Source organism: Sander lucioperca, chromosome 1 (genome assembly GCF_008315115.2).
Source record: "Sander lucioperca isolate FBNREF2018 chromosome 1, SLUC_FBN_1.2, whole genome shotgun sequence".
Taxonomy (NCBI): Eukaryota; Metazoa; Chordata; class Actinopteri; order Perciformes; family Percidae; genus Sander; species Sander lucioperca.
Window position 1 is genome coordinate 7,843,479 of NC_050173.1, and position 24,886 is coordinate 7,868,364.

A 24,886-nucleotide genomic window follows, 5' to 3' on the forward strand; every position below is an offset into this window, starting at 1 on the left:
TATTGTGATGTATTACATGTATTGATATGTACTGTACTACATTGACAAATACACACAAAACAAAACCCTGCTGTGGCATGAAAGAACAAACTAAAGATTGAATCTCTGAAAATATATTATTGCAAATTCTACCTTGTGTTTTACTATTTATGTGTGCAAGTGTAAGAAAAATGCTTACAGTAACTGCAGGGCATAGAGGAGGTCTGCACACTGTTGGGCTCCAATTAAATTGTTTATTTCTTTTTTTAGGCCAACGTTTCAAGAGTCAGAAAATATAACAGTCATACTGTAATTGGTTTACTGAGCATATAATATTGTTACAAAATGATCTCGAGAGTATTTCTGTAGTTTCTTGTTCACGCATTTAAAACAGTCCTGGATCAACCAGTGTTGTTATTTTTTCTATAAAGAAACGCTTCATTACAAAGAGAAGCTTCATTACACAGATCAAACTGATGCTAAAAACAATTATATTAAAAATATTAAAAAAAACAATCGTCAGTCAAACAAAATACTGTTACAGCACTACTGTGTAATAAAAATAACTATATAATATGATCCACAGATAACGTTAAATTATCTGATTATCTCTAAATTAAAATCTATTAAATCATTTAAAAGAGTGAAAAAAAAGAATCAGCAGCCACTAATAGAATATCTAAGTAAATAAATAGAAATTGACACCTTTGCTAACTGCACAGTCAGATGGAGAATCATTAGATGCTGATCATATTTACATTAGGGAATGTCATTTCTTCACATGTTTAAGGTGTTTGGCAGAGTGTGTGGTGTGTCAGTGCAGTATAGTGATACTACGGTCAGTCACGGCAAACGCCGGCAGCAGCGGGGCACTGAAGGGATGTGTAACAGAGTACAGCACAGCGCTGGAGTTAGGCTCGTAAAACATCAGCGTATGAGTCGGCCAGTCTAGCAGCAGGCTGATCCTCTGGGGTCTCCTCACCACCTGCAGGGGCACCTGCTTCCCTGCGTAGCAGAAGGAGTAGTCCCCGTCGTAGTGGGACAGCACCCAAGACTGACTGTTGTAGCCCAGCCGGGCTTCGTTCCCAGAGCCTTTGCGCTCCAGAGACGTGTAGCAGACCCCGACCTTAAAGGCACCACTCTGGCCCACATCCACCACCCAGCTGTGGGTGCCAGAGGACATGGACAGTGAACCCAGCGCATTGGGCCAACAGTCGAAGCGTGCTGGGTCGTAGGGCGGGGATTGGCGAACTTTTTTGTGAAGAAAGGTCAAAGTGTAGAAGTCGTCAGACAAAGACAGGAGAGGGCTCACTGTGCGCTCATCAAACTTTAAAAAAGATGATCCATAAGCTGTGGGAAGAAGAAAAAGATGGATTGAAAGTCACAAACTGCTGCAATAGTAACAGGCATGTTTTGAGAGATTTTGAGAATTCTTTATTTTAATAAAATCCTTTGTTTACTGTAATATCACAGCTTGCTCTTCACCACACACACAAGGATGTCAGAAATGCCGAGGTCAATAGTTACAGTATCGGTCAGTGAAGTATGGTACGGATCACTTTATACACCGCAGACTTTCAGTACAACTCAGAGTCCTGTCATCTGCAGAAATTCTCAGATGACGCTGCAGTTGTTGGGTGTATTAAAGGAGGACAGGAGTCGGAGTACAGGGACCTGGTGGCCAGCTTCGTTGAGTGCTGCGGAGGGAACCACCTACTCCTGAACGTGATATATCATCATCATACACTTTAGGAGAACAAGGACTGCTATTGATCCCATCAATATTCTGGGAGAGGAGTTGTAGGTGGTGGATAAGTACCTTGGAGTTTAACTTGACAACAGACTTGACTGGAAATGAAACACTGAGGCTGTTTACAAGAGAGGACAGAGCAGATTCAACTTCCTGAAGAAACTCAGGTCATTTAATGTGTGCGACAAGATATTGTAGCTCTGGTCTGTTTTAGCAAGCGTAATTTTCTTTGTTGTAATGTGCTGGGGGAGTGGCATCAGAGCCGACCACCAAAACCCACTAAAAACTGATCAGAAAGGCCGGCTCTGTTCTGGGAAGCACCTTGGAGCCATTAGAGGTGGTGGTGGTGGAGTAGCGGATGATACACAAACTGTTGTGCATCATGGAAAACACTTAACATCCTCTTTACAACCCCCTGGCACAGCTGTGACAAGGAACGCTACAGGAGGTCCTTCCTGCCAGCTGCCGTCTCCCTGAACAACCATCCCCTCTGTGTCAGGACAGGGGGGTCAGCAGGTAAAGCCTTACACTTCCCCCCTAACGGACGAAAGACTGATACAGACACTATCACACTTTTATTACAATACTTTAAATTATCTGATCCATAACTGCACTACAACCTTACAGTATAATTTGCATTTTATTTCTACTTCACATATATACTTCCTCGTCTGTTTAGATTTATTTCAAAACCTGCTCAGTAACACAAAAACATCCAGGCCCTATACCGCTGTTTCCAATCAGGGAGCCAAATACATGAGGACAAAATGGAGTCTATGTAAGATAAATGTGTATACGTGCCATACATTTCCAGAGCTACAGCACACTACCACAAGTCTGGTTCTGTGCGCAAAAAATACAGAATATCAAAAGACGTCAAAGCATCTGCACACTTATCTCCAATGAAAATACCAGTATATGTGTGAAAAACATACATTTACTCTGGAAATGTTTGAGGACCTTTATACTTGTATGCAGTGTGGTAGAAAATGTAGTTCCAGTTACTTTATACTCCTATATAATCATGTGACAGCTACACAGTAGTTACTAGTTACTCTTCTGATTCATTTTTACATACAAAACCTTAGAATACAGAAGTGGCTTATAAAATATAAATCCAAATTAGTATTAATGTTTAAAAAAAAATAACATCTGCAATATTGTAACACTGAAAAGGAGCCATTCTGCAAAATTAGTACTTTTACTTTATTACTTAGGCACATTTAATCTTATACTTTTTGAATGCAGGTTTTTTGCTTGTACTGGAGTATTTTTTACATTGTAATATTGTATGTTATTACTTAAGTTAATGATCTTCCATTACTGGATGGATGTCACAGAAGGAGTTTCTCAGCATGTTTCTGTTTGGAGCATAGCATCTAGTTTGGCATTGTTATCACATACACAAAACATACTCAGAATTTACAACAACAAAAAACTCCCTGCTTTTGATTTTAAAATGTCCTGTTTTCTATATTTTCAAGATGTGCACGTATGCTAATTACCATCATTAGTGTATGCAATAACCTTGTATGCTGCTGGATCTGTCATGTTGTGCATAACGATTGAATACAAATCTACTAACCGTTTGGCCCCAGCAGCACTGCAGTAGCCCACAGACCTTTCAGCAGCCTGCTGTCGCTGCAGCCTGGGTTCAGGTTGAGCTGGTCTGTGTCACAGGGCTCCCCGACCCCCTCTGCCTCCTCCACCCTGACACAAACACACACAAACAGCAAGAGGAGAAGAGATGTTACCTCTCTGGAATGTCCTGAGCAAGAAAAATATATTCACAAGCCATGTCACGTATAAAAGATTACCTGTCAGCTATATCCTGGACACTAGTCTGAAAGACAGGAAGAAAGTGATGACTCTTTGGGGCATTCATGTAGTTTAGTAATTTATGACCAATTTCAGGTTATTGTTATTTGCCCCGCCCCCCCCACTCCCTGACAAAAATGTCCCAGTCTCTCACCACCAGCTGTGTGTCTGGAGTGTGTGTCAGCGTGTGCACCAGGCCGGAGCGTGTTTGCGACAGACTCGCCAAAGCCTGGCTCCAGTGGGCTCTCTGGGTGAGGAGACACTGCTCCACCCGCTCCTCCTCTCTCTGCACCCCCTCCAGGAGACGCTGCTCCTCCTCCTCCAGGGCTTCACGTGCTGCACTGACCTGAGCCAGCACCTGCTCCCTTGCCCTGCTCGCCGCTACCTACGCCAAAAGACAGGAGAGAATAAGAAATATTGGACAACTTAAATAACAAATTACATTGTTTTTAATATAACTGCATAGATAATACTTAATTGTAGGTCAAGGTTAATTGTAACTTTTAAGTTTCTAAAGCCCATACACTGATGTAATGTTTCAAAATGTATAAAACCCTCAAAGTTTATCATCAAATGTGCTTTAAATTGTAAAAACTTTTTGTGATAAATACTTTGGCAGCAAAGTAAGAAATGAAAGAGAAAACATCTTTCCCTTTAAGGCTTCTCCAACTCTTTTGTCAGCCATGTTTCAGATTAAATAATTTTTACATAGCACTGGTTTTGTTATTTAAAAAAAAAAGTAGGGCTGCAACTAAGTCTACAAAATGTCAGAAAATCCTTGAAAATGACCATCGCATCAAGTTCCTAGGATTAGCCGATATGACAATACACATAGCATGACACAATACATATTTGTCAACCGTGCCCTACTATACCAGTAATACAGTGGTAGTTATCTCATCAAGATTTCTGGGCATGGGCAATGTTGCAAATCATTGAGTGATGAACCCAAAGAGAAGTATCATCTGGATCTGCAGCTTGCTGTGCAGCCAGCAAATTTCAGCTCATTATTTCATCTTAAAAGGTGATATGTAAATGTTGCATTCACAACTTGTTTCTGCTGCCTCCAAATGGCCAAGGAAATTGTTATTGCAGGTTTAAGAAATAAATATTCTAAAGCCCCAGATTTTGAGCAAAGTATCCAATAAATCCAACATTAGGCAACATGTGGGTCAATAATGTCACTGTCCAAGGTTCTGTTGCTCATAAGCAGCCAAACATTTGACAGTGGGCGGCCATAAAAGCACAAAGGTTGTAAAAGACATTTTACACGATTGACTTCCCACGTCTGACACAGCAATAGCTACAGAGGTTCATTGACCAGAGTTTTGACCAACAGCTTTGTTTCCACAATGTGGGGTAGGTTTGTCTTATGTTCTTACAGAAGCACATTGGTGATTTAATCCTTGCTCATATAAGGTCTCTATTTATTTGTCTTACCTGCCTTTGTTGTATGCTTGAGGATTGATTTCCTCATGGTAACTTGTAACCTAGAAAACTACACATGAATGACCTCTGACCACTTTGGCCACCCATTGTGGTGTGTTCAGGCAGGTTAATAAATATGGGTGCACTGAAAGAGGCAACATTTGATTTGTTGCATGCTGGTCATAAATTAAATCAGCTAGTTATATGTGACTAGTGAACATAATTGTATTTCCTCTATTAATCATGCATTTCAAAGTGCAACGTACCTCATTATTTAACTTTTTTTTGAAATAATAAGATCTGAAATCACTTAGCTGTTTCCTCACACACAAAAGTGCTCATATTATGCTCATTTTCAGGTTCATAATTGTATTTAGAGGTTGTACCAGAATAGGTTTATGTGGTTTGATTTTCAGAAAACACCATATTTTTGTTGTACTGCACATTGCTGCAGCTCCTCTTTTCACCCTGTGTGTTGAGCTCTCTGTTTTAGCTACAGAGTGAGGCATCACACTTCTCTTCCATCTTTGTTCGGAGTCGCACATGCGCAGTAGCTAGGTAAGGACTGCTAGCAGCTAGGCGAGCATTACAGTATAACATGTGTTACAAAGTGACGCACGTTTGTCATGGAAGTAAAGGCTGGACTACAACAGAGCTGTTTGGAGCAGTTTGTGAACAGTGTTTTCTGTTGGATATGGCTTTTTCACTTTGTAAACCTATAACGTGCACAAAAAAAGATATATAACACAATAAAGGAAAGGGAAAAAGCCAAAAAGCATAATATGAGCACTTTAATGGAGCAGTGAATTGTGGAAAAGACACAATAACAACCCCTGAAGCATGCTTATCATACTAGTTCATGCTGTATTTAAAAATATTGTTATGAATTAACACATTAAATCATGTAAAAGAATATGAGTCACATGGATTGTTAAGTGTTTTTTACCATACAGGGATTATTTCTTTCACAATTTCCTCTTTCCTTGTTGATGTAACAATAATGGTTTCAAGTGCTGAGACAATTAGTCCAATAATCAATTAAGTTATTTATCAGGCAAAAATGTCAATCCTTCACTTGTTCCAGCTTCTCAAATGTGCAGCTTTTTTATATAATTGTAAATTGAATATCTCTGGGTTTTAAACAGCTGTCCGGACCAAACAAGCAATTTGAAGAAAAAGAAAATTAAACACTTTTTACTGTTCTGAATTCTTATACAGATTAATTAACGATTGATTAGATAATTGAAGAAGCAGTTGGCAGATTAATTGATAATGAAAATAATCCTTAGTCACGGCCCTATGCAATGCAAAAAGACCAATTGCAGGGTATCCACCTATAGTCTCGCTTCGCCAGACATATCTGCACAGCGCGTCCACAAAGAACATGTTGTCACATGGGAACTTTTCATAAAGCCATCAGCCAACATCAAAACCCTGTACGTGTAGGCTCCACTGAGCAATGTGTATCAGTATTGAGGTTGGCACTTCGTCTGTGTGATCATTAGTGTGTGGTTGAGTGGGTGGGGATCAGTGGTATTTCTCACCTGAAGCTTTTGTTCTTTGGCTGCCAGCGTCTGGTCGATAAACCGTTCAATCCTCAGTGCCTGCAGCTGCATTTTCTCACACACATCCACCAGTTGGTTCTGGTGAAAACAAAACAAAAAAACACGCACACACAAACACACACACTCATCAGCTGGAGACAAGAGAGAAACAAGAAAATCCTGTCCTTTTAAATACCATGCAGAGAAATCCGCAAGAAAAGCACACGCAAAATGTACCACACCCAAGAAAGAATTATGAAGTAGCAAATAGGCTATTAGGCCTATCTGAAAACCTTTTACACTTTGTCAGTCCTTAAAGCTTCAAAACAGGTACAATCCTCAACAAAGTGATTGACTGAAACATGTTTTCTTATAAAAGAAACGTAGATAAGAAGTGGAAAAATAGCTTTAGTGGGCTAGATGAGGTAAAAGTAAAAACCTGTCAGTTAAGAATAAGGCAAATAAAGAAGTTAGCTAAGGTATTCACACAAAGTGAAAGTAACCTTCCTGGGCTAGCCTAGCCCTGCAGGTAATATCTCATAATAAAAACATATTTACCTTTTACATTTCCAAAGCTGACATATCATCAATATCATGGCACAGCTCAGTCAATACAAAGAAGCAAACAGCTGTTACATGAATACAGTATTAGTAGCCTAGTACAGTATGACTCACCCTGACTGCGGTTACTCTGGTGGCCAGAGGGGTCACAGTGTGTCCGTGGCAGGAGCCCACGATGGCGCAGTGAGAGCAGATAAGTCTCTGCTCGGTGCCACAGAACAAGTCCAGCTCAGACTCATGCTCCACACAGAACTCACTTTCACCAGAGAAGATCCCGGACTCGGTGTCGGCGGTGGTCGCAGCCAGGGAGGTCGACAGCGCCGTGTCCCCCGCCGGCTGCTGCTGCTGCTGCGGCTTCACTCCGCCGCTCAACACGGAGAAAATAGGCTGCTCAAAATCCATCTCCTTAGCTTTAACACCATTTAAAGTCTTCCCCGGGCCAGTCGGTGAAGACGGGCATGTTAATTCGCACGTTATGAGCTCCTCGGTCATGGCACAATAACGCAACAGGTGCACCGGCAGAGCTGGAGTCGCACCTATATGGCCTACAGCACAGCGCTGTAATACAGGTGGAACAGGTGAGCAGAACACGGAAGTAACACGGACATCAGAGGTCAGAGCTGAGTAAAAGAAAAAAAAAAAAAGCTTTCTTCTCTGCTGGCAGTTGGATTTGGGCGTCAGCTAATAGCCGTCTTTTAAGATTTAAATCATGTTTATATCATGGGCTAGGCTAGTCTATGGTTAAAAGGCTCAAAACACTCAAGTGAAAATGGAAATATGCTTACATCAATTATGTTTGCAAATACATTGATAAAATATGTCACTCAAAATGTGCCTTGATTTAGGCCTATATTAATTCAGAACGAATGCAAATGTTTCATCCATAACTCATCAGTTACAAATATAGGCTACCTGTAATTTATATGGTCAAACTGGGCTTTGACTGTGAAATAGGTCTGGGTGATATGCAAATCACTCACATCACCCTACATTAATAACTATGATTAAAATGTTCATCACTTTAGACAACATAACTCTGTAAAATGACAACCTGATATTTATTACAATACATCCATAGCTGCTGTTAAGATTTTTTGTGTGACCATTTGTAACAATTTCTTTGTTTTAGAGCAGTCTCATATTCAAAAACTAGCCAGATATTTTAATTTGGAATATTCTTTATGTTTACTAGATACCATTGTGAGAAAACAGTGGAAGAGTCAAATTTTCCAGGGTGTATGTGTGTGATAGATACACAGTTTCATCATATGTGTGGGCCCAGGGATTAGAGGTGCAGCCACACCTTAGGAATATCTGTTTAGCAATATAGTGAACAACCCACTGTCTGGAAAAGCCCTCAAATCCAGAGAGGATAACCTCAATTTGAAATATAGTCTGCCCATTCATTTAAAATGACTGTGTAGTCGGGTTTGGTTGCAGCCATCATCACAATTATGTTTTAATTTCTAAAGCAACACCAGGGTGCAAACAAAAAATGAACCTATAATGTCTCAATAGAAATGTTTACAGTGTGATGATACCATAAAATGAGAAGTTATTGATATCCTGTTTTTTTCAGTTTGTTTTGTGAAACTTTAAGAATAAATTACTTTACTGTGCTGTTCTTTAGTCTTTTTGCTAAGTTTATGTTATTGGAAGATTTCTTTCTATTTATGTTCATTTAATTTGCCAGTGAGACCTATTGTTTTAACTATAAAACCCTTTATGTGTGCTTTCACCAATGGATGTCAATAAGAAAAGTTAACTTCCTGTTAAATTCTTGAAGAAGAAAATTAGGACAAGAGGTTTAAATCAAAGGGAAGTAAAATGGTTATCCTCTTTGTACCCCTTTTTATCCCATCACTTTTAAAACTGAGCTTTAATGAAAGATGTTTTGTTAAAGCTACATTTATTTTTGGGAGGAAACAAATCAAATCTCAAGAAATTAAAACCTTTGCAAGGAACCAAACACCTCCCACTACTCACAGGCCAATGTCTGTGAGTAACTGGATATGAGCGATTGACAGAAGAGAGTCGTGCTTTCTGGCTCAGGCAAGGTGGGTTTCCTCACAGTTCACTTTGAAATAGGAACAGAAGAGGCACAGGGCTGCCATTGTTTCCAACAGAAATTGCTTTGTAATGGGAAAAACTAAGTTTGTTGTGGAAGAAAGCTGAATATACCATAAAAAGTGAAAAACAACAAAACAAAAATATAATGCAAGTGGTCTTTACTAAAAAAAGAAAATTACACTCATCTTCATCTTCCCTGTTGAGTTTAAATATCAGGGAAGTGTATCACAAAACAATTCTTACCTTCTGTCTTATGTCTCAGGGCAGCATGTTAACATATGTTTTGTTGTATGCAGCTTCCCTGACAACATAATGCAATGCACTTAATATATATATATATATATATATATATGCTATAACTTAATACAAACCATTCTTAATTTCTTGAAACAATTAATTTCTAAGTTTCTGTAATACAGGTCCTGATCCCCAGAGGGTGCTCACTCACTTTACTAACTGAACTGAGAGTCAACAAATGTGTTGGTACAGAAGATGCTGGTGATGAAACTGCATCAGGCCCTTAAGAATGATGAATGCAATTGGAGACATCTTCAAGTGCTATGATATGAGCATCAGAGTGTGTGTGGGGTGGTACATTCCTTTATATGAATGGGAATACAATTGCAGGTATAAAAATGTCTATTTAGCCTAACAAGACAATTATTCCTGGCTTTACAAAGGTCAAAGTGAAATAGTAAAGTAAAAAACAAGCAGCATCTGCATCTGATATTTAAAAACTTCAGTCCTTTCCCCAAATCAGTGTTTCATTGTCTTTAAACATGCTACTATTTTAAACACAGATAGACCTACATACACAGGCTACTGTATTTTAACTGAAATTGCATTGACTTACAAAGAAGCCACACCAAGTAGCCAATAGAATATCATCATCAATTAGGCTACATAAAAAGAACAAAAAGGGCCAAATCTACTTATTACCTGCTGATTGGAAACTTGTGTTGTTAGTTTAGTAACGTAATGTACACAGCCTACATTTGGTCACTCTGATCCGTGTAATGATACACCTTTCTTGGGGTAGGCATTTTCTATCATTATTCCTTTCTTTGTGCTTCTGCAGTAGACTAGTGTAAGTGCAGGATTGTCATACTGATGTATACTAATTTAGCAGCAAACGTCATATGACATTGTTAGGAATTTTTTATATTTAGTCAATTTATTGAACATTTAAAAAAAATAAAAATAATAACACAAAGTAAAACTAATAAAAAAAGAAAAACAAACGAGATCCTCAGCAAGATATAAGCAAATAATATTGTTCATGTTCAAAAGGGGTAGGAAGAAGTTGAGAAATGTATCCTACCCCCTCTTAATTTTCATTATTCATAATAGAAATTAAAGTGTTTACGTCAAACACCACTGGAAAGATGAGTAAAAAAAAAAGGCATGAATGCCTATTAAGATTACCTCATTAGTGTTTACCCCGTGGGCCCCGCCCGCGCGTTTCTGCTCGGCTCATGAACTTTACATTACAATGACGTCACGCAAATAAAAATAACCTTTCTCTAGGAAAGTTTTAGAAATATAAAATCATGGATTAAAAAAATCTAAACACAAAGAGTGATAATCGACATTGCTTGCAGTTTGAGGTTGTCAACAGTTTTATGGATGTCTCATAATAGTGGACTATGGGGGGAAATGCTTTTAAGCCACTGGAACAAATTCAAAACGATATTCCCACCCAGTAAACATTTCGCGCGAAAATGTCTGGAAGTGGTCACGAGAGTGTGATGACGTAATACCTGAAACAGGCGGTCGTTAAAATTAGTCGTTTTCTATTGGACAACATGATCGGAGGCTTCCTATTAGAAAAAGCGTAACTTAAGTTTGATTGGACGGTCTGATTAGTGGCTCGTCCCGTCCCGCCCCCAGCAGCTCGCTCGGCTTTCCTGCGCCAGCAGCAGTGTGTCACCGAGGCTGGGTTGCTGCCGGAGAGATCAGGGCAAACAACCAGTTAACCCAAACTGGCATCGCAGCGGGGCTGAGGGGCTGCCCCGGCGAGTTTTAAACCTGAATACTGCTTAGGTTGGATCCTACGCCTCTCTGTCACCACCGCCCTTCCTCCTGATGTCGGATTTCAAGCTAGGGATCGTACGGCTCGGCCGTGTGGCCGGGAAGGTGAGCTGGATCCCAGGACTGCCATGTGCGGCCGGGGGAGGGCCCGCGGGGATCACAAAAGGCGATGGAAAATGGGTTTCGCGGTGATGAGTCGGTGCTAGTCAAACCCTTTTATAGTTATCAACCCGTTGCCGATTTAGGAGTAGCACAGCTTTATTGATTTTAACCGCCTTTACCAGATTACAGATGCCGGCCGAGCCAGACTGGTTTTCTGTAACGTTAACGTTACCTCCGCCGCCACCACACAGTCTCGCTATGAAGCTAACGCTAACTAGCACGTAGCAGGTTTCTTAGCTGTTGGATGACTGTAAAATAGTGCAACAACGGTAAACACGGGTACTCAATTTTTCGTTATCGGTGTCGGGTAGAAATGGCGAAGAAGGTTGTTTTTTCGACGGTTGGTCATATCTTTTTAACGGTCGGTGCGTCGTAACGTTACAGTTAGCAGTGCCACGCTAGCTATGTTATTTGGATTACACGGTGAAGTGTCTTCTAATGAGGAAGCCATGGCCATGCTCCATCAACTGATTCTTTTGTGCAACGTGACAAAGCACCGACAGGACGGCACACAACTCAACATCTGTGACCGAAAACTTGCATCGTGTTTTAGCTTAGCTAAGTTACATATTATAGCTCCACGCTGATGTGACGTTAAACTATGGCTGAATGATGGTCAATAAATGCTCCTGGCCGCTCGTGTCACAAGACACTAACACTCAGGATAAACCGTGTCAGACAAGATTTTGTTTGGGCTGTAACGAATCAGTTGCCCACCGGCTGAGTGATACTTCTCCTGGGCTCCAGACAGCAGTCACACAACTTATTTACATGCTGTCAATACTGTTAAGATCTACACAATAGTCTGGTAGTCAAGACAAAGTGTCACATTGCATGTTTCGACCTTTTTGGATGTGAACAGTACACCACCTACCTTTGCTGTTGTACCATGGTCAGTGTAGTGTGGGACTTGGTATCTTGTCACGTGCATTTGTAAGTCTCATTGTAAGTGAAATAAACTCTGGTCCCCAAACCTTTATAGATTGATTAGGTTTAGATTAAAAAAAAATTCAATATGTTACTTTTAACTCCTACCATCCCCAAATATGTTACAGAAGCCTGCCCCATTTGCCTTGGTGATTGGTGCATACACACAAACAAAAACATTTAAACATATGCAACTCATGCAACAAATGCGTTGTACTGACCTGTGTACTTCTGCTTTAGAGATAAAAACAATGTACCAATACATTTACCTGACAGAGAAAGGTTGCTGGTTATGTTGCAGATTCAGATTTTACTTACAAATACTATATATATATACACACACACACATACATATAACATTAGTATTCATTATATTAGAGTTGAAAGCTCCACCTTGAACCAATGTTGTGACTCTCTTTCACTCTTTATTTTAAGTAACCATAAGATAATAGGGGTACCTATTCATAAACATATTCTCTCATTTCAGACAAAATACACACTGATTGATGAGCAGGACATACCGCTTGTGGAAAACTATGCGTTTGAGGTAAATTATGAGGATTTAACTGCAACTTGTGTTTCTGAGGTATTGCTGTTACCTTTTTTCTGATAGTGCTAATGTTAAAAAGATACATTATTCCATTTATAGGCACGCATGGAGGTAGATGCGGATGGCAATGGAGCTAAGATCTTTGCCTATGCTTTCGACATTGGCAAAGGCCGCTGGGCAGGAAGGCCTTTGCATGAGCTGCTCTGGTAGGTAATTTGTTCATTATTTCATGTGTCGAATAAGCACTTATTTCTGTTTAAATATCATAGCATCTGGGGACAAGACTCTTCGTAGGCGAGCATTTTTATTGTGGAAGTGTCCTTGATCTGGTCATAATCAACTGTTGTGAATAGGACATCTGAATACAGATGCGTATATTGTTGAACAAAACACAGTTAAATTGCAAGATTAATGCTGAAGAGGCCACTTTGCAGCAGCCAGTAAAACTATAGACAACCTAGAGATGCATCAGCGGCTCTCTTGTTACTTCTTTATCTTAAGAATCCTAAAGATTTAGTATCTCTACCAGTGCAGACTGGAGCTCAGTGGCTGACCCAGCCTTCATCCTGCTGGTATCAGTAAAGCTTCACATCATAAGGAAGTTCAGTGGACCAGTATGGTTTATCCCACAATTTTGCAGTTAACAGTTGCTTGTTATTGATCTTTCATATAATGGTATATTATCCCATGCTTATCAGCAAATAAATTGAGCCTTGTCCCTTGATTTACACTGTATTATTTGTGCAAATTATTGTGAGCTGCAAATACCTTTTTGACCTAGAGGAAGTATAAAGTCTCTGCTTACCGCCTTTTTAGAATTTATGCTCTTCTTCTACCAAAGTGTTGAAATCAGTGGATCTCCTCTTAATGAGCTGCCATTATTTTGTTACTGGTAAGGAACTGGTTGACTTATGATCTGGATACATGTCTTGACCCAGGGAGAAGCACAGAGGAGGCATTGCCCCCAGTTTTCAAGTCATCCACATCAACTCTGTGACAGTGGACAACCGGCTAGACAACCTGCGACTGGTGCCAGTGGGCTGGAGCCCCAAGCCGGAGGAGATTTCCAGCAAACAGAGGTAGGACTGCAGCTATGCTACTGCTAAAGGCTGAATTATGATTCTGTAGCTGTGTAGGAATGTAGAGTACTGCACAAGCTGGATGTTTTGTCTGTGGGCAAAGCCAGTCTGATTCATTAAGGCACTGGCTGGGCCTGACAACTACGATTTTCTCTCTAGGAAAACCAAAACAGATATGGCAATTGCTACTTGATCATTGATATTTACTTTTCTTTTACTGAAAATTTAGGGGGGGGAAATGTTTTGACTGTCGGTTACACAATATTAGCATTGCATTAGCACCAAATTGGGCTCTGCCTGCATTTAGTTTTTTTTTTTGTTTGAAAATGAGTAAACCATTTTTCCCCATTTTGTATTCTTGGTTATCTGACTCTTTAATGATATTGAGAGTAATAGATGAGCGTTAAGAACTGGTTTCTTGTGTGTTTCTGTGTGTAAAAGCCCAATATGTCATGTTTCCCACAGCTTAACATAAGTATTTAGCTTAGCATAAATATTTGTTGTTTAACATGTAACACGTGCCTAATTTTTCTTCCCATATTCTCTTACTGATCCAGAGAGCAGTCTCTGTACTGGCTGGCCATCCAGCAGGTACCGGCTGACCCTGTGGAGGAGCAGTACCTGGAGCTGAGCCGTACACGCTACTACAATGCTAACGGGGAGCTGGTGGAGGAAGAGGAGTGCTCCTGCACTTACTATGAGTGTCATTATCCTCCTTGTTCACTCATTGAGAGAAGGGTATGTACTGTAGTTCCTGTGAAACTTGGCATGGTTTTCTAGTTTGATTTAAATCAGTTTGATGTGTAGTTAGGTTATTTTATTTATTCGTGATCTTGTTCCCTGTCTTTCCACAGCTCCGGGAGTTCAACATCTGTGGTCGCTGCCAGGTGGCGCGCTACTGTGGCTCCCAGTGCCAACAGAGGGACTGGCCCGCCCACAAGAAGCAGTGTCGTGAGCGCAAGCGGGTGCTGGCCCTGGAGTCGGAGCCCGAACGATGATCTGCCCTCATCCTCGCCTGGGAGAGGAGGGGGCAGAACAGGGGGGATAGGGTTAGACTTGTGGGAGGAGAGCGGGGATGAAGTGCAAAATGGTTGGGAATTCATGACAAGAGACTAACGACAGAGGACAATGTTGGTTGCTTGATTGTTTGATGGATTCAGGGGCTAAGAAGATGGAGGTGAGGAAGGAGAATTAAAAAAAAAGGCAAAAAGACATCTGCTACTTCCCAGAACTGGTAATTCTCCATAGCTTGCTTGCTGGATGACAGGGAAAGGTATTATTATTATTATTATTATTTTTCATTATTTTTCTCGAGGAGGGAGACCCTCGAGCTCTACCTGCTGCTATGGTTTTGTATGTGAGGGGGAAAAAGTTGTCTTGTGGATGAACTGGACAAGCTTCTTTGGACCATAATATGGACAGTTGTCATCATCCACTTTTGTTTCTCCACCCATCTACTGGGTGTGGGGACATCTGTGCAAATGGGGGACTCAGAGGCTGCAGTACCCGTCGTTCAGCTGGTACAATGGGACATGGACCTTTTCACTGTATTGCTCCCTCTGTGACCTCTCTGGTGCACAAGGCTGCTGTCTTCATGGTCATCGACACCTTAGCCGCCTCCCTATCTGTTGTACTTCCCACGCAGCCAACCACGGCACACATTGGATAGATTTCACTGATTGAATCACACTACCAGTATTGCGTGTGGGAGTGTGTATGAGTGTGTATGCTTGTGTATGTATGTGTATGTGCTGCCAATCTGTACTGAAGGACATTGAAATGGTCAACATGGTTTATGGGCAGGGTTAATGTATGTATTTTCTCTTTTTAAGGGGGCCATATAACAGTTTTAAATTTCATATTTAATAATCAATTGGTGGGTTAAAATATTTTCACTGTTCAATAATAAAATAGCTGCCAAATAAAGGCTTTAATTTTTTCTAGTAAAGTCTTTAAGTTTTCTTGACCCATGAGTTATTTCATTTTTCTATCAATTTGATCAGACTTTTGTTGTTTAAAACAAGGTACAACGTTTGAATCGCCTGAAGTAACTGGATTCATTAGATTTTTAAAGAAATCAGCAATTTCAAAATGTACCAGTTACTATTTAAAAAGCTGTTCCAGGTGTTAGTACTTTGACAGGCCTTTGTCATGATCCCACAGAAACAAAGCTTATGTTGGTCACGGTATAAGAAACTGCAACATAATTATTTCATGTTCTCAAGACACAAAAGTATCTGTCAAACTTTCTGATTATCTCTACCAAAGTCTGCTATAACCTGTAGCTTGGTACTCCTGTATCAACTGGTTTAAATCCCTCCAGTCAGTCTTAGTTTGCTGGTTTTTAACACTCTTGTCTTTTCAACTGTATTTTTTGCACCTGCAGGGTTATGGTATGCATGGGTTGGGGAGGGGGTCTAGTGCTAAGTTTCTTGTGTGAGAGTTAAGGGTTATTTTTTTGAAGAAATTCTATCAATGGAGCTATATTTATTTAAAACATTTGATTGTGAAACATGTTCTTGTCCTGGTGATATTTGAAGGCAAACATTATAAAAAAGTGGACAATATGGGACCTTTTTATGTCATCTTTTTAGGCAGGGAGGGGGACTGAACATTTCAACCCTGTTACTTGTTTCTTTCCTTCACCTGAATGAATGAGTGAAACCTCCTCGGTGTTGCCCTTTCCATGAAAACACTGCACACTATCATTGTCACTAAAACTCTTCCATGTGAGAGACGTCTTGGAGCGTAAAACTTGAATTTACCCCTTTACACACCTTTTTGGCAAAAAAAATTTTTTTTGGGGGGGCGAGTGGTTTTATGAACTGAACCATTTCCTGCATTTGTTTTCTAAGACACAGCAGTCAAAGTGAAATTGTTCTGTGTCAACTTTATCCTAAATCGCCTGCCTTCCTTGTATTACCTACAATGCACACCTGCTTAATGTGTCCTCTTGTGTCTTTGATGAGGAGTCCAGACACTTAGTAAGCATGTAATTCACAGATGTACATGCGACTTGTTGATTGTTATTTTTTATGTGTGCGAACCGGTTTTCAACACTGCACTAAAAATTTGGCTCCCATGTTAGCGCATTTGTCATAGATGGGTTGAAGGGAGGGGTGTGATTTGGATTTGGAGTGTACAGATTGTCTGAAATCTTTTTGTTTTGTAAGAATATAAACATTAATCACCTAGAAAATAAGGAGCTACAATATGTGAATGGAAGTACAGTTGAGGGGGATTACTGACCATTGCTTTTCCAAATGTAAAATGACAATAAATAAAATGAACCTCATTTGTTGAAGTTGGCTTGTGGAGTCGTTTAAAAGTGAATAATACTGATGAATGTGGGAGTGGAGTACAGTACAGTTTCAAACAGTTTTCAATTCAAAGGTGCTGGTGCACAGGTTAAGTTAATAATTCATACATTAAGGTTAAATTGTTGGCCTGTCGGCAATGAATGTGAAAGCTTCTTAATAATGAAAGTTAGTTTTAAGATAATCAATCTAACCAGCCTAAGAGTCTAAAATGTAAAATGAGAAGCTCTTATAGTTTTTGCGATGTTTGTTAACACTTTACTTTAAGAGCTAAGGATAGTTTGTGTTTATTGTACAAAGTCAACATTTATAGCTTCTCCTGCGTTTTACTATATTCTTATCTAAGAACTAAAAACATATCTGCCTACAACAGCATTAAAGTGTGTATTAAATGTTTCCGTACACCCTTTAAATGCTAAATACGGGACGTTAAAGTGAAGTGGTACCAGTTTTAAAAAAAAATGTTATACCGTATATCCCCTGGCGCTGGACTTGTCCCATTATGTTACAAGACTCACCCAAGACACCTATTGAAATAATTGGTAACTCATTTTGACGATCAATATTAACAAGCTATTTTATTGTAGAATTAATAGTTTAAGCCATTTGCTTGTTCAGGCTTCTCATTTTTTATATATAATTTTTTTTATAATTGTAAATTAAATATCTTAATCTTGATTTTTTTTTTCTCCCAATTTTCTGGCATTTTATCACATAAACAATCAATTATTTGAATGTATGTATGTAAGGATGTAATGTATCAAATCTGCTGTAAGGAAGCTTGATATTTGTTCCCCCATTCACACCACGTTTAGTTGAACAGGCTGTTCAATCCGATCAGTTTCCTCCATCGCTGCCCCCCTCTGATTTGATGGTGAGTTTTATGTTATCCTCAAAGATGTGAATGCAGACATTACTGCCATTACTGATTTACTGTTTCATATTGATATTGAAAGTATACATTCATGGATTTAGTGGAACATAATCAGGTCAAAAGCAAAGTTTTGACAATATAGAATGATGTGGTTTGGGTAAAATAGTGTTAAAGGGTAACTTTGTTTTTTTTTCCCAACTTGTGCACAACATTAATTTGTGGTTCTTTTTACCCAATACCTTTTAAAACATACTAAGCTTTTCTTCAACTCTCTGTCTTTAGCACTCTCTGGAGTCTATCTATTCTTTCTCCTGTGTAACAAGTAACAGCTGTCTGGTACCTTAAGCCTCTGTGTTGTTACTTGTCTCAGCAGCAGTTGGATTCTGTCCAGCTTACTCTTCTTCTTCTTCCAGCTCATCTCCTTCAGCAGAACCCTTGAGGTCACTGTGGTGTCAAGGTTCAACAGAGGGGTCAGCAGGCTGTGCTGCTGTGGCAGGCCTGAGACCACACATGGAATGTAACAAACACAATGACAGGCTGCTATGACTTTATTTAACTTTCAAATGGTCATCTGTTAACTGGGCCTTTAACGTAATGCTGCTGTTGGTAACGGTTTACATTTATCAGTGGCTAAAGATGAGGAATGTAATATATCTGAAGCACAAAAATCAAAGTTTAATGTGTGAGAAATTATCAATAATGATAGGTAAAATGTTGTTGGTGTATATAACATTGTATTATTATAACACATTTGTCCATGGTTGGAAGAGTTTCAGACAGAGGATTTAATGATTGTCCATCTGAATAGACTGAATAGAATTGTTTTATTTCTTTTTGTGAGATGACTTCATAATTAATTATATATTAAACAAATAGTTTGCGGCTTTTTTTTTTAATATCACCAGAACTCTCCTTTTGTCTATTAGTGATATTGATGTGGTGTGCATGTTGCCACTGCGCAAATAAACTTTTCATTGATGAGAAGCAGCAGTGCCACCTCCTCTCCCGTAGGTGTCGCTAGTGTTTTAAACAAACAGCTGTTCCTCTTCTCTTTCTGTATTTCTTGGTTTGCATCACGGAAGTTTTCTATCAGTAGAGTTATGTCATACATCTATTAGGTATGTACAGAGTCTCATTAGCTAATGCTATATTCCATTCAAGACTTTAACTTCCAGCTTCACGGCAGCCAACAAAATGGTCAATATCGGCCTCACCAAAGTGGACGATGTTCTGGCAGCAAAACACCCGGTGGGTTTTTTGTTTTGACCTTTTTTCCTCTTCACTGCAGCATGCTGATCTCTGGAGGACACTGACACTGGCAGTCAAATTAATTAGCTGCTTGCACATATTGTAACCTTTGTAATATACCGTAGACGTACATGGAAGTGTTTATATAGGTTTAAATCGTGTAGTAAAAGTTGTTGTGGTTTGTTTTCTCACTTTGTCTTGCAGGGTTTACAGAGGTATGCTGCCTGTCAGTCTCATGCCTTCATGAAGGGGACTGGGACCTTTATTCTTGGTAAGTAATATGCCATTTTCCACGTTAGGAAATACACTGTATTGTCATCTTTATTGTATCTTACTTACTGAATTATCAGACATTTAAAAATAACATCATATTGGATTGTTTCTATTTTTACACTCTTTCTTTCAGTGTTTCTAAATCAGCCCCTGAACTAACACATCTATGAATACATTTTACTGAGCTAAATTCCTACATGTCTGTAGATAAACACCAAGTAAGATGTAAGAAGACCAATGAAACTACAGTCAACAATATCATTTTGGCCAGTGTATACCACAGGAGGGAGCTATATTCTGCAAATGTTTCTGGTATCAATAAAGCAGGATACTTTCCATTACATAGTGCACACTGAACGCCACACAGACTGATGACGGTTGTATAATCATAATAGTTTTACAATAATATAAGCTTTGATATGCTTTTGATATTATCTGTAAACCATTTATAACAATACACGAGACCACTAGCGGAAAATGATAGTTTGGCTTGGCTTCTCTTACAATGAAGTCTAACACGATGAACTGCAGACAGTCATCTGTGGTTTCACATGTTGTACCTTAACAGGTATAACGTTTATTGACATTGGATGAAGGGACACAAGAAATAGAAATGTATGTGTTTTGGTCCATGTTTCTGTTGCTGTTAACCATCCCTATAGTCATTATTGTTAGTAGACGGTGCACTGCCATTGCCGTCCTAATCCTCTTTTCACCTACAGGATTTAAATTCTTTTTTTGCCAGATCTAAAGAAATGTACACTCATTTCTCCCATAATCTCCTATCTCCTAGGAGGAGCGTATACAAGCATCACATGCAGGTGCAAGGTTATTGGAAATCAGCATAGATGAAAAGAGCATTGCCTGCAAATCGACTCCAAACCACAATGGACAATGTTTTGATCCTAGTCGGATCCTTGTCAGGTCAAAATAAATCCCCTGTAGGTGCAAGAGGATGATAGTGTTACAAAGGACCTGTGCTGTTGTCGAAATGAAACTGAGTGTTATGGATACTGAATAAGTCACAGAAAGTTTGAGTGTTCATTATTCGTAAGAGATGTGCCATTGAGATGTGTCTTGTGTTGCTTTTACAGGCGCTGGTGGTTTATTTGCCATTCAGAAGGTTCTCCAAAAGAAGCTTCCTTATCCTCTTCAGTGGAACCTACTCATTTCAATAGGTCAAAAAATTAAACATGAGCTTTAACTACACAAGCAAACAAACACACAAGACTCCCTAGCTACCCATTACTTCCTCCCAGCTTACCTGTCCCCTCTCTAACCTTGCCTCTCTCTTCTCTCTCAGTGGTATCATCAGTGGGAAGTTATGCAGTGACTCGCTGGGAAACGCAGAAATGCTCAGACCTTTGGTTGTTGCTAGAAACAGGAAAAGTCCCGGACAGATCGCCACCGCAGGGTGAGTACAGTGTGCTGCTGCAGACCTGCTCGCCATCTCTCAAGGCTCATAATAGAAAGTTATGAAATGTGGATGTTGTTGTGGTGATAACTGTCTTGTTAGATCATCTTTAAATTGGAGAAGCAACAGTGTTTTATGGAAGTACATGCATTTTTGTTCTGGGCTCAGTATTCTCAGCAGATGTATCTGTGCCAGCTCTCTTTCTCAGTCATGATGAACCAAATAATGACAGTTTGCAGACTTTAATGCTCTATGTCTGTCTCTGTGTTTGTCTTTCAGTGTCTAAACCAGAGGTATCAAAAGAAGGACCTGAGAAGACAAAATACGGCGATGTGATGGAATAAACATTGTTTTAAGCAAACTTGTGTATATACTGTATAGAATTACACCTTTTCAGAAAATGTACTAGATATTCAGATACGCCATTTATTGACTTTAACCCTAACCCTGGACGTGAGATAGTAGTTTTCAGTTTCACAGTTTGTGGAGCTTTTGAATTTCATAACAGCATTACTGTATGGATAAACAGATGAGTTTCCAGAATCAGAGGTTAGGAATTAGTTTGGGTTTTTAGGGGGAATCCGATGTTAAGCTTGTGATCCGGTATTATTATTTGGATGTGTTTGTTTGACATGCAACAGAATTAACACTGAACTGCCAAAACCAGCCACTAGCTGTCACTGTGTACCCCATAGGGTTACCCTGAGCTGTATATTGTTCTCACTGGTGGGTCAACCAAACCAGTAAATGACCGGTTTGTGTTGTCAAGCGTATGATCTAAATTACACATTGATACTTTTAATGATGTATGCCTTGGACTACAGAGAGCAAATCATTGTGGAATGATTCGTCCTTTTAAATAGATGAGCATTCATAGTTATTTAATAAAATGCTCCGGGCAGCAGTGTAAATCCACATGAAAACTATTTACTGTTGTCGCTTTCAGCCACTGCATGTTCATTCATCCGCTTCCAGTTCAGTGGTGTTCTCCTGCAATATCTCAGGATGACTAAATATTGTTTTGATTTATTTCAACATCTGTGCAAAAAACATAAATTCCATGAGGTTAGGTGCTAATTTATAATGACAGCATGAGCAATAGGTTAGGTAGATGAAGATTTGGACAGGAAAGTCATTGCTTATTCAGTATTTGCTGTGTTTTTTTTTTATTATTCAATTCAATTGTATTTATAGTGTCAAATCATAACAGAAGTTATTTCAGGACACTTTACTATAATTTACAGAGACCCAAACAAAAAAAGCATTATAAAGAAATTGTCATTGGATTTAGATCAATGTAAAAACTGAGTAGGAAGATCTGTGGACATGTACTCATTATTTTGATTAAAATCTACAACTGCTGCCTGTAGTGTTTCTGCAAGTGTTCAAAATGCATTTAAATAAGATCTTTTATTTTGAAATTTTAAATAAATGTGCAAAAATCTCTAACATTTAAGCTCTGTCGACACAGAATCTTTTTGTGTTGGTAAACATGCCCACAAAAAACAAAATGTGATTGTGTTTTTGTTTTTTTAAACCACTGTGACTCCAGTTTATTTGCTGAACTGATGTCTGCAATAAGGTGTTAGTAACATAGACTCTGTACTATGCAGGGCAGGCCATTGGAAACAACAATAGAGTCTTTCAAGCCTTAACACTCCGAGTGATTGAAGCGAGCAAAGTCCAGGCCCTTTGATTCACTCAGAACAAGCCAATTCTGAAATTCTAATTCTATCGCTGCAATAGGAAACTTTTTTTCTTCTTCTTACAGCATTTTTCCCACCCCCACTCTCGCTTCTTCTAGCTCCCGACCTCCCACTGTAATTCAAATCTGATTTAACACCTCCAAGATTTGAAGGTTTTAAATTCTTTTTCTGTCTTTCTCCGTCCAAAAAATGAGGCGTCATGAATTGAATAAGCTGACATATCCATTGTCACATGCACACTGATACTGCTGAAGGAAAAGACTTTGGAGAAATAGAGAGCAAACTGGAGATAATGAAGGAAAATACTGTGTGTGTGTGTGTGTGTGTGTGTTTAAGTGTATAACATGACGAGGACTGACTTGCCAGTGGAGCTGAGGAGCTACATGTCCAATAACTAAAACAAACCGCGGTATGGACTGCCCTTTGGCACGCTTGCCGACCACTTGCATGGTTATAAAGCCTAAAGTGTGTGTGTGTGTGTGTGTGTGTGTGTGTGTGTGTGTGTGTGCGCGTATGGCAGCAGTGCATGTGTGTGACAACATGAGAAAGATGAGTGCAGGAGTGAGTGCTCAGTTGTCTGACCCTGTGAGTTGAGTGAGCTGAGTTGAGCTGAGCTGCAACTGGACAGTGAGTGCTCTCCTCCTCCTCTTTCTTTCACTTTCTGTCTTTCTTCGGTTATATAACAACCAAGCCTGAAATGCAAGTCCAAAAAAATGCCAAAAACCAACACAATTCACAGCAACACTATTATTGGGTTTTTGAACATCTGATCTATTGGCCTCTCTGTTTAGCCTAGAGTCATGATCAATTCAAACAAATTGATGTGTTAACAAGAACAACTGGTGTGTGATTGACTGTCAGCGGGAGGTGGGTGACAGCACATGTTTGTGGGGGATTTATTGATTGTGTGTCCTCTATTCCAGCCTCTTCTCTCATAAAGAAAAATGTACAGTGCATTTTAAACATATGGAAAATGTATGATTCAGTACCTGGTCTGACAGGAAAAATAACTGAATAACATGCATTAGGCTAGGTTGGTAAATTACAAAGAGTTCTTTGTGTGAGTGTGACATTATCTTCAACATTAATCACTGCTAAAGGTTATGCAGATGATGACAGGATGAGAGCTCAAGTCTGGGCAGGTTATAATCATGGATCTGTGCATGGACAGATAGTTTCTCTCGTGTGACTCATTGCTAAAGAAACAGAAGACGTGTCCCTGAAGTGCCAGAAATGGTTGCAATGTGTTTTGAATCTGGGAAAGTTGGATTTATGTGTGTTGTGGAGCAGGGCAACTACAACTGTCCAGCCTGACTGAGAGAAAATCTTGATATACATCACATTACGTTATATCAAAGGTGGTGCATGATGAAAGGGTCTTTGTAAGGGAGGAAGAAAAGTTAACACCTAAGATAGTATACATTGTCATTGTTTTCACTTGATAGTAGCCTAAGTTGGAGGAAGGGCTATTGTGTAAGGTATTACCAAATAAAAAAAAAAGTAAGGTAAAGTTTTACGCTTTAATTGTAACTTGTTACATAAGTGGTTGTGTCTGAGATATCCTCACATGAAATGCATAACATGAAGTAACTCAGGTTTTTAAAAATATGAGCAAATATATAGATTTTTATAAATTATAGTATAACCTCCATAAAAATGGCAACTGTATACGCTACTCAATGTAGGCTACTTGATATATCTGCAATGAATCACTGGACACAATAGCGAGTGGACATAATACCATGAACACTGTAGGCTACAATCTAATGCAACATAGAACAATAGCTCTTGTTCAGTTTTTTTGAGAGATGTTGAGCAGTGGTGTTGAACACATTATTTTGTAATAAACATGGGTCATGAGCTTTACAATTAGCCTGTATTTTCTTTGTCTTTTTACAGTAAATAGTTCACAGTCATTTTTGCCATCAAATCACTGTGTTAAAGCGATTTTGTTGCTGTAGTATTATTGTTTTGAACAGGGATTTTTACAATGAACAATAATGGTAGGCTACATTTTAATACAATCAACATACATGGGTAAATTGTTTACTCATTAAAATTACATATTCCATTCCATCCAAAGTTTAGATTATTGAACGCGGTGAAACAAAAGGACTCTGTTTCCCATTATGGCTGTGTGGGGCTGTAAGGTGAT

General features: G+C 39.3%; 3 protein-coding genes across 3 annotated transcripts; 2 read left to right on the forward strand and 1 right to left on the reverse strand.

Annotated features, from left to right (window-relative positions):
• Positions 1-215: 215 nt before the first annotated feature.
• Positions 216-7,709, reverse strand: bspry (B-box and SPRY domain containing). The gene is made up of 6 exons (XM_031278116.2): positions 7,195-7,709; positions 6,520-6,618; positions 3,702-3,932; positions 3,547-3,572; positions 3,315-3,439; positions 216-1,329 (listed from the first exon to the last, which is right to left on the reverse strand). Exons 1-6 carry the CDS (start codon positions 7,570-7,572, stop codon positions 794-796), a joined length of 1,395 nt encoding a protein of 464 aa, XP_031133976.1. The 5' UTR covers positions 7,573-7,709; the 3' UTR covers positions 216-793.
• A 3,302-nt stretch (positions 7,710-11,011) lies between these two features.
• zmynd19 (zinc finger, MYND-type containing 19) lies at positions 11,012-17,194 on the forward strand. Its single transcript, XM_031277997.2, has 6 exons — positions 11,012-11,286; positions 12,758-12,817; positions 12,920-13,026; positions 13,759-13,899; positions 14,457-14,637; positions 14,754-17,194. The coding sequence occupies exons 1-6, from the start codon at positions 11,236-11,238 to the stop codon at positions 14,895-14,897; spliced, it is 684 nt and encodes a 227-aa protein (XP_031133857.1). The 5' UTR covers positions 11,012-11,235; the 3' UTR covers positions 14,898-17,194.
• Positions 17,195-19,130: 1,936 nt separating this feature from the next.
• Positions 19,131-22,481, forward strand: tmem141 (transmembrane protein 141). Its single transcript, XM_031278102.2, has 5 exons — positions 19,131-19,338; positions 19,543-19,609; positions 20,706-20,789; positions 20,915-21,025; positions 21,305-22,481. Exons 1-5 carry the CDS (start codon positions 19,285-19,287, stop codon positions 21,367-21,369), a joined length of 381 nt encoding a protein of 126 aa, XP_031133962.1. The 5' UTR covers positions 19,131-19,284; the 3' UTR covers positions 21,370-22,481.
• Positions 22,482-24,886: the final 2,405 nt, after the last annotated feature.

What these genes read in the sequence shown, in the direction of transcription:
- zmynd19 (XM_031277997.2), top strand. Translation starts at nt 11,236, where the DNA reads ATGTCGGATTTCAAGCTAGGGATCGTACGGCTCGGCCGTGTGGCCGGG. An exon ending in TCGGCCGTGTGGCCGGGAAG is followed by an intron (nt 11,287 to 12,757) that starts GTGAGCTGGATC and finishes CTCTCATTTCAG; the next exon opens with ACAAAATACACACTGATTGA. An exon ending in GAGATTTCCAGCAAACAGAG is followed by an intron (nt 13,900 to 14,456) that starts GTAGGACTGCAG and finishes TTACTGATCCAG; the next exon opens with AGAGCAGTCTCTGTACTGGC.
- bspry (XM_031278116.2), bottom strand. Translation starts at nt 7,572, where the DNA reads ATGACCGAGGAGCTCATAACGTGCGAATTAACATGCCCGTCTTCACCG. An exon ending in CCAAAGAACAAAAGCTTCAG is followed by an intron (nt 3,933 to 6,519) that starts GTGAGAAATACC and finishes CTTTTGGCGTAG; the next exon opens with GTAGCGGCGAGCAGGGCAAG. An exon ending in CTCCAGACACACAGCTGGTG is followed by an intron (nt 3,573 to 3,701) that starts GTGAGAGACTGG and finishes CCTGTCTTTCAG; the next exon opens with ACTAGTGTCCAGGATATAGC.
- tmem141 (XM_031278102.2), top strand. Translation starts at nt 19,285, where the DNA reads ATGGTCAATATCGGCCTCACCAAAGTGGACGATGTTCTGGCAGCAAAA. An exon ending in GAACCTACTCATTTCAATAG is followed by an intron (nt 20,790 to 20,914) that starts GTCAAAAAATTA and finishes CTTCTCTCTCAG; the next exon opens with TGGTATCATCAGTGGGAAGT. An exon ending in GGACAGATCGCCACCGCAGG is followed by an intron (nt 21,026 to 21,304) that starts GTGAGTACAGTG and finishes TTTGTCTTTCAG; the next exon opens with TGTCTAAACCAGAGGTATCA.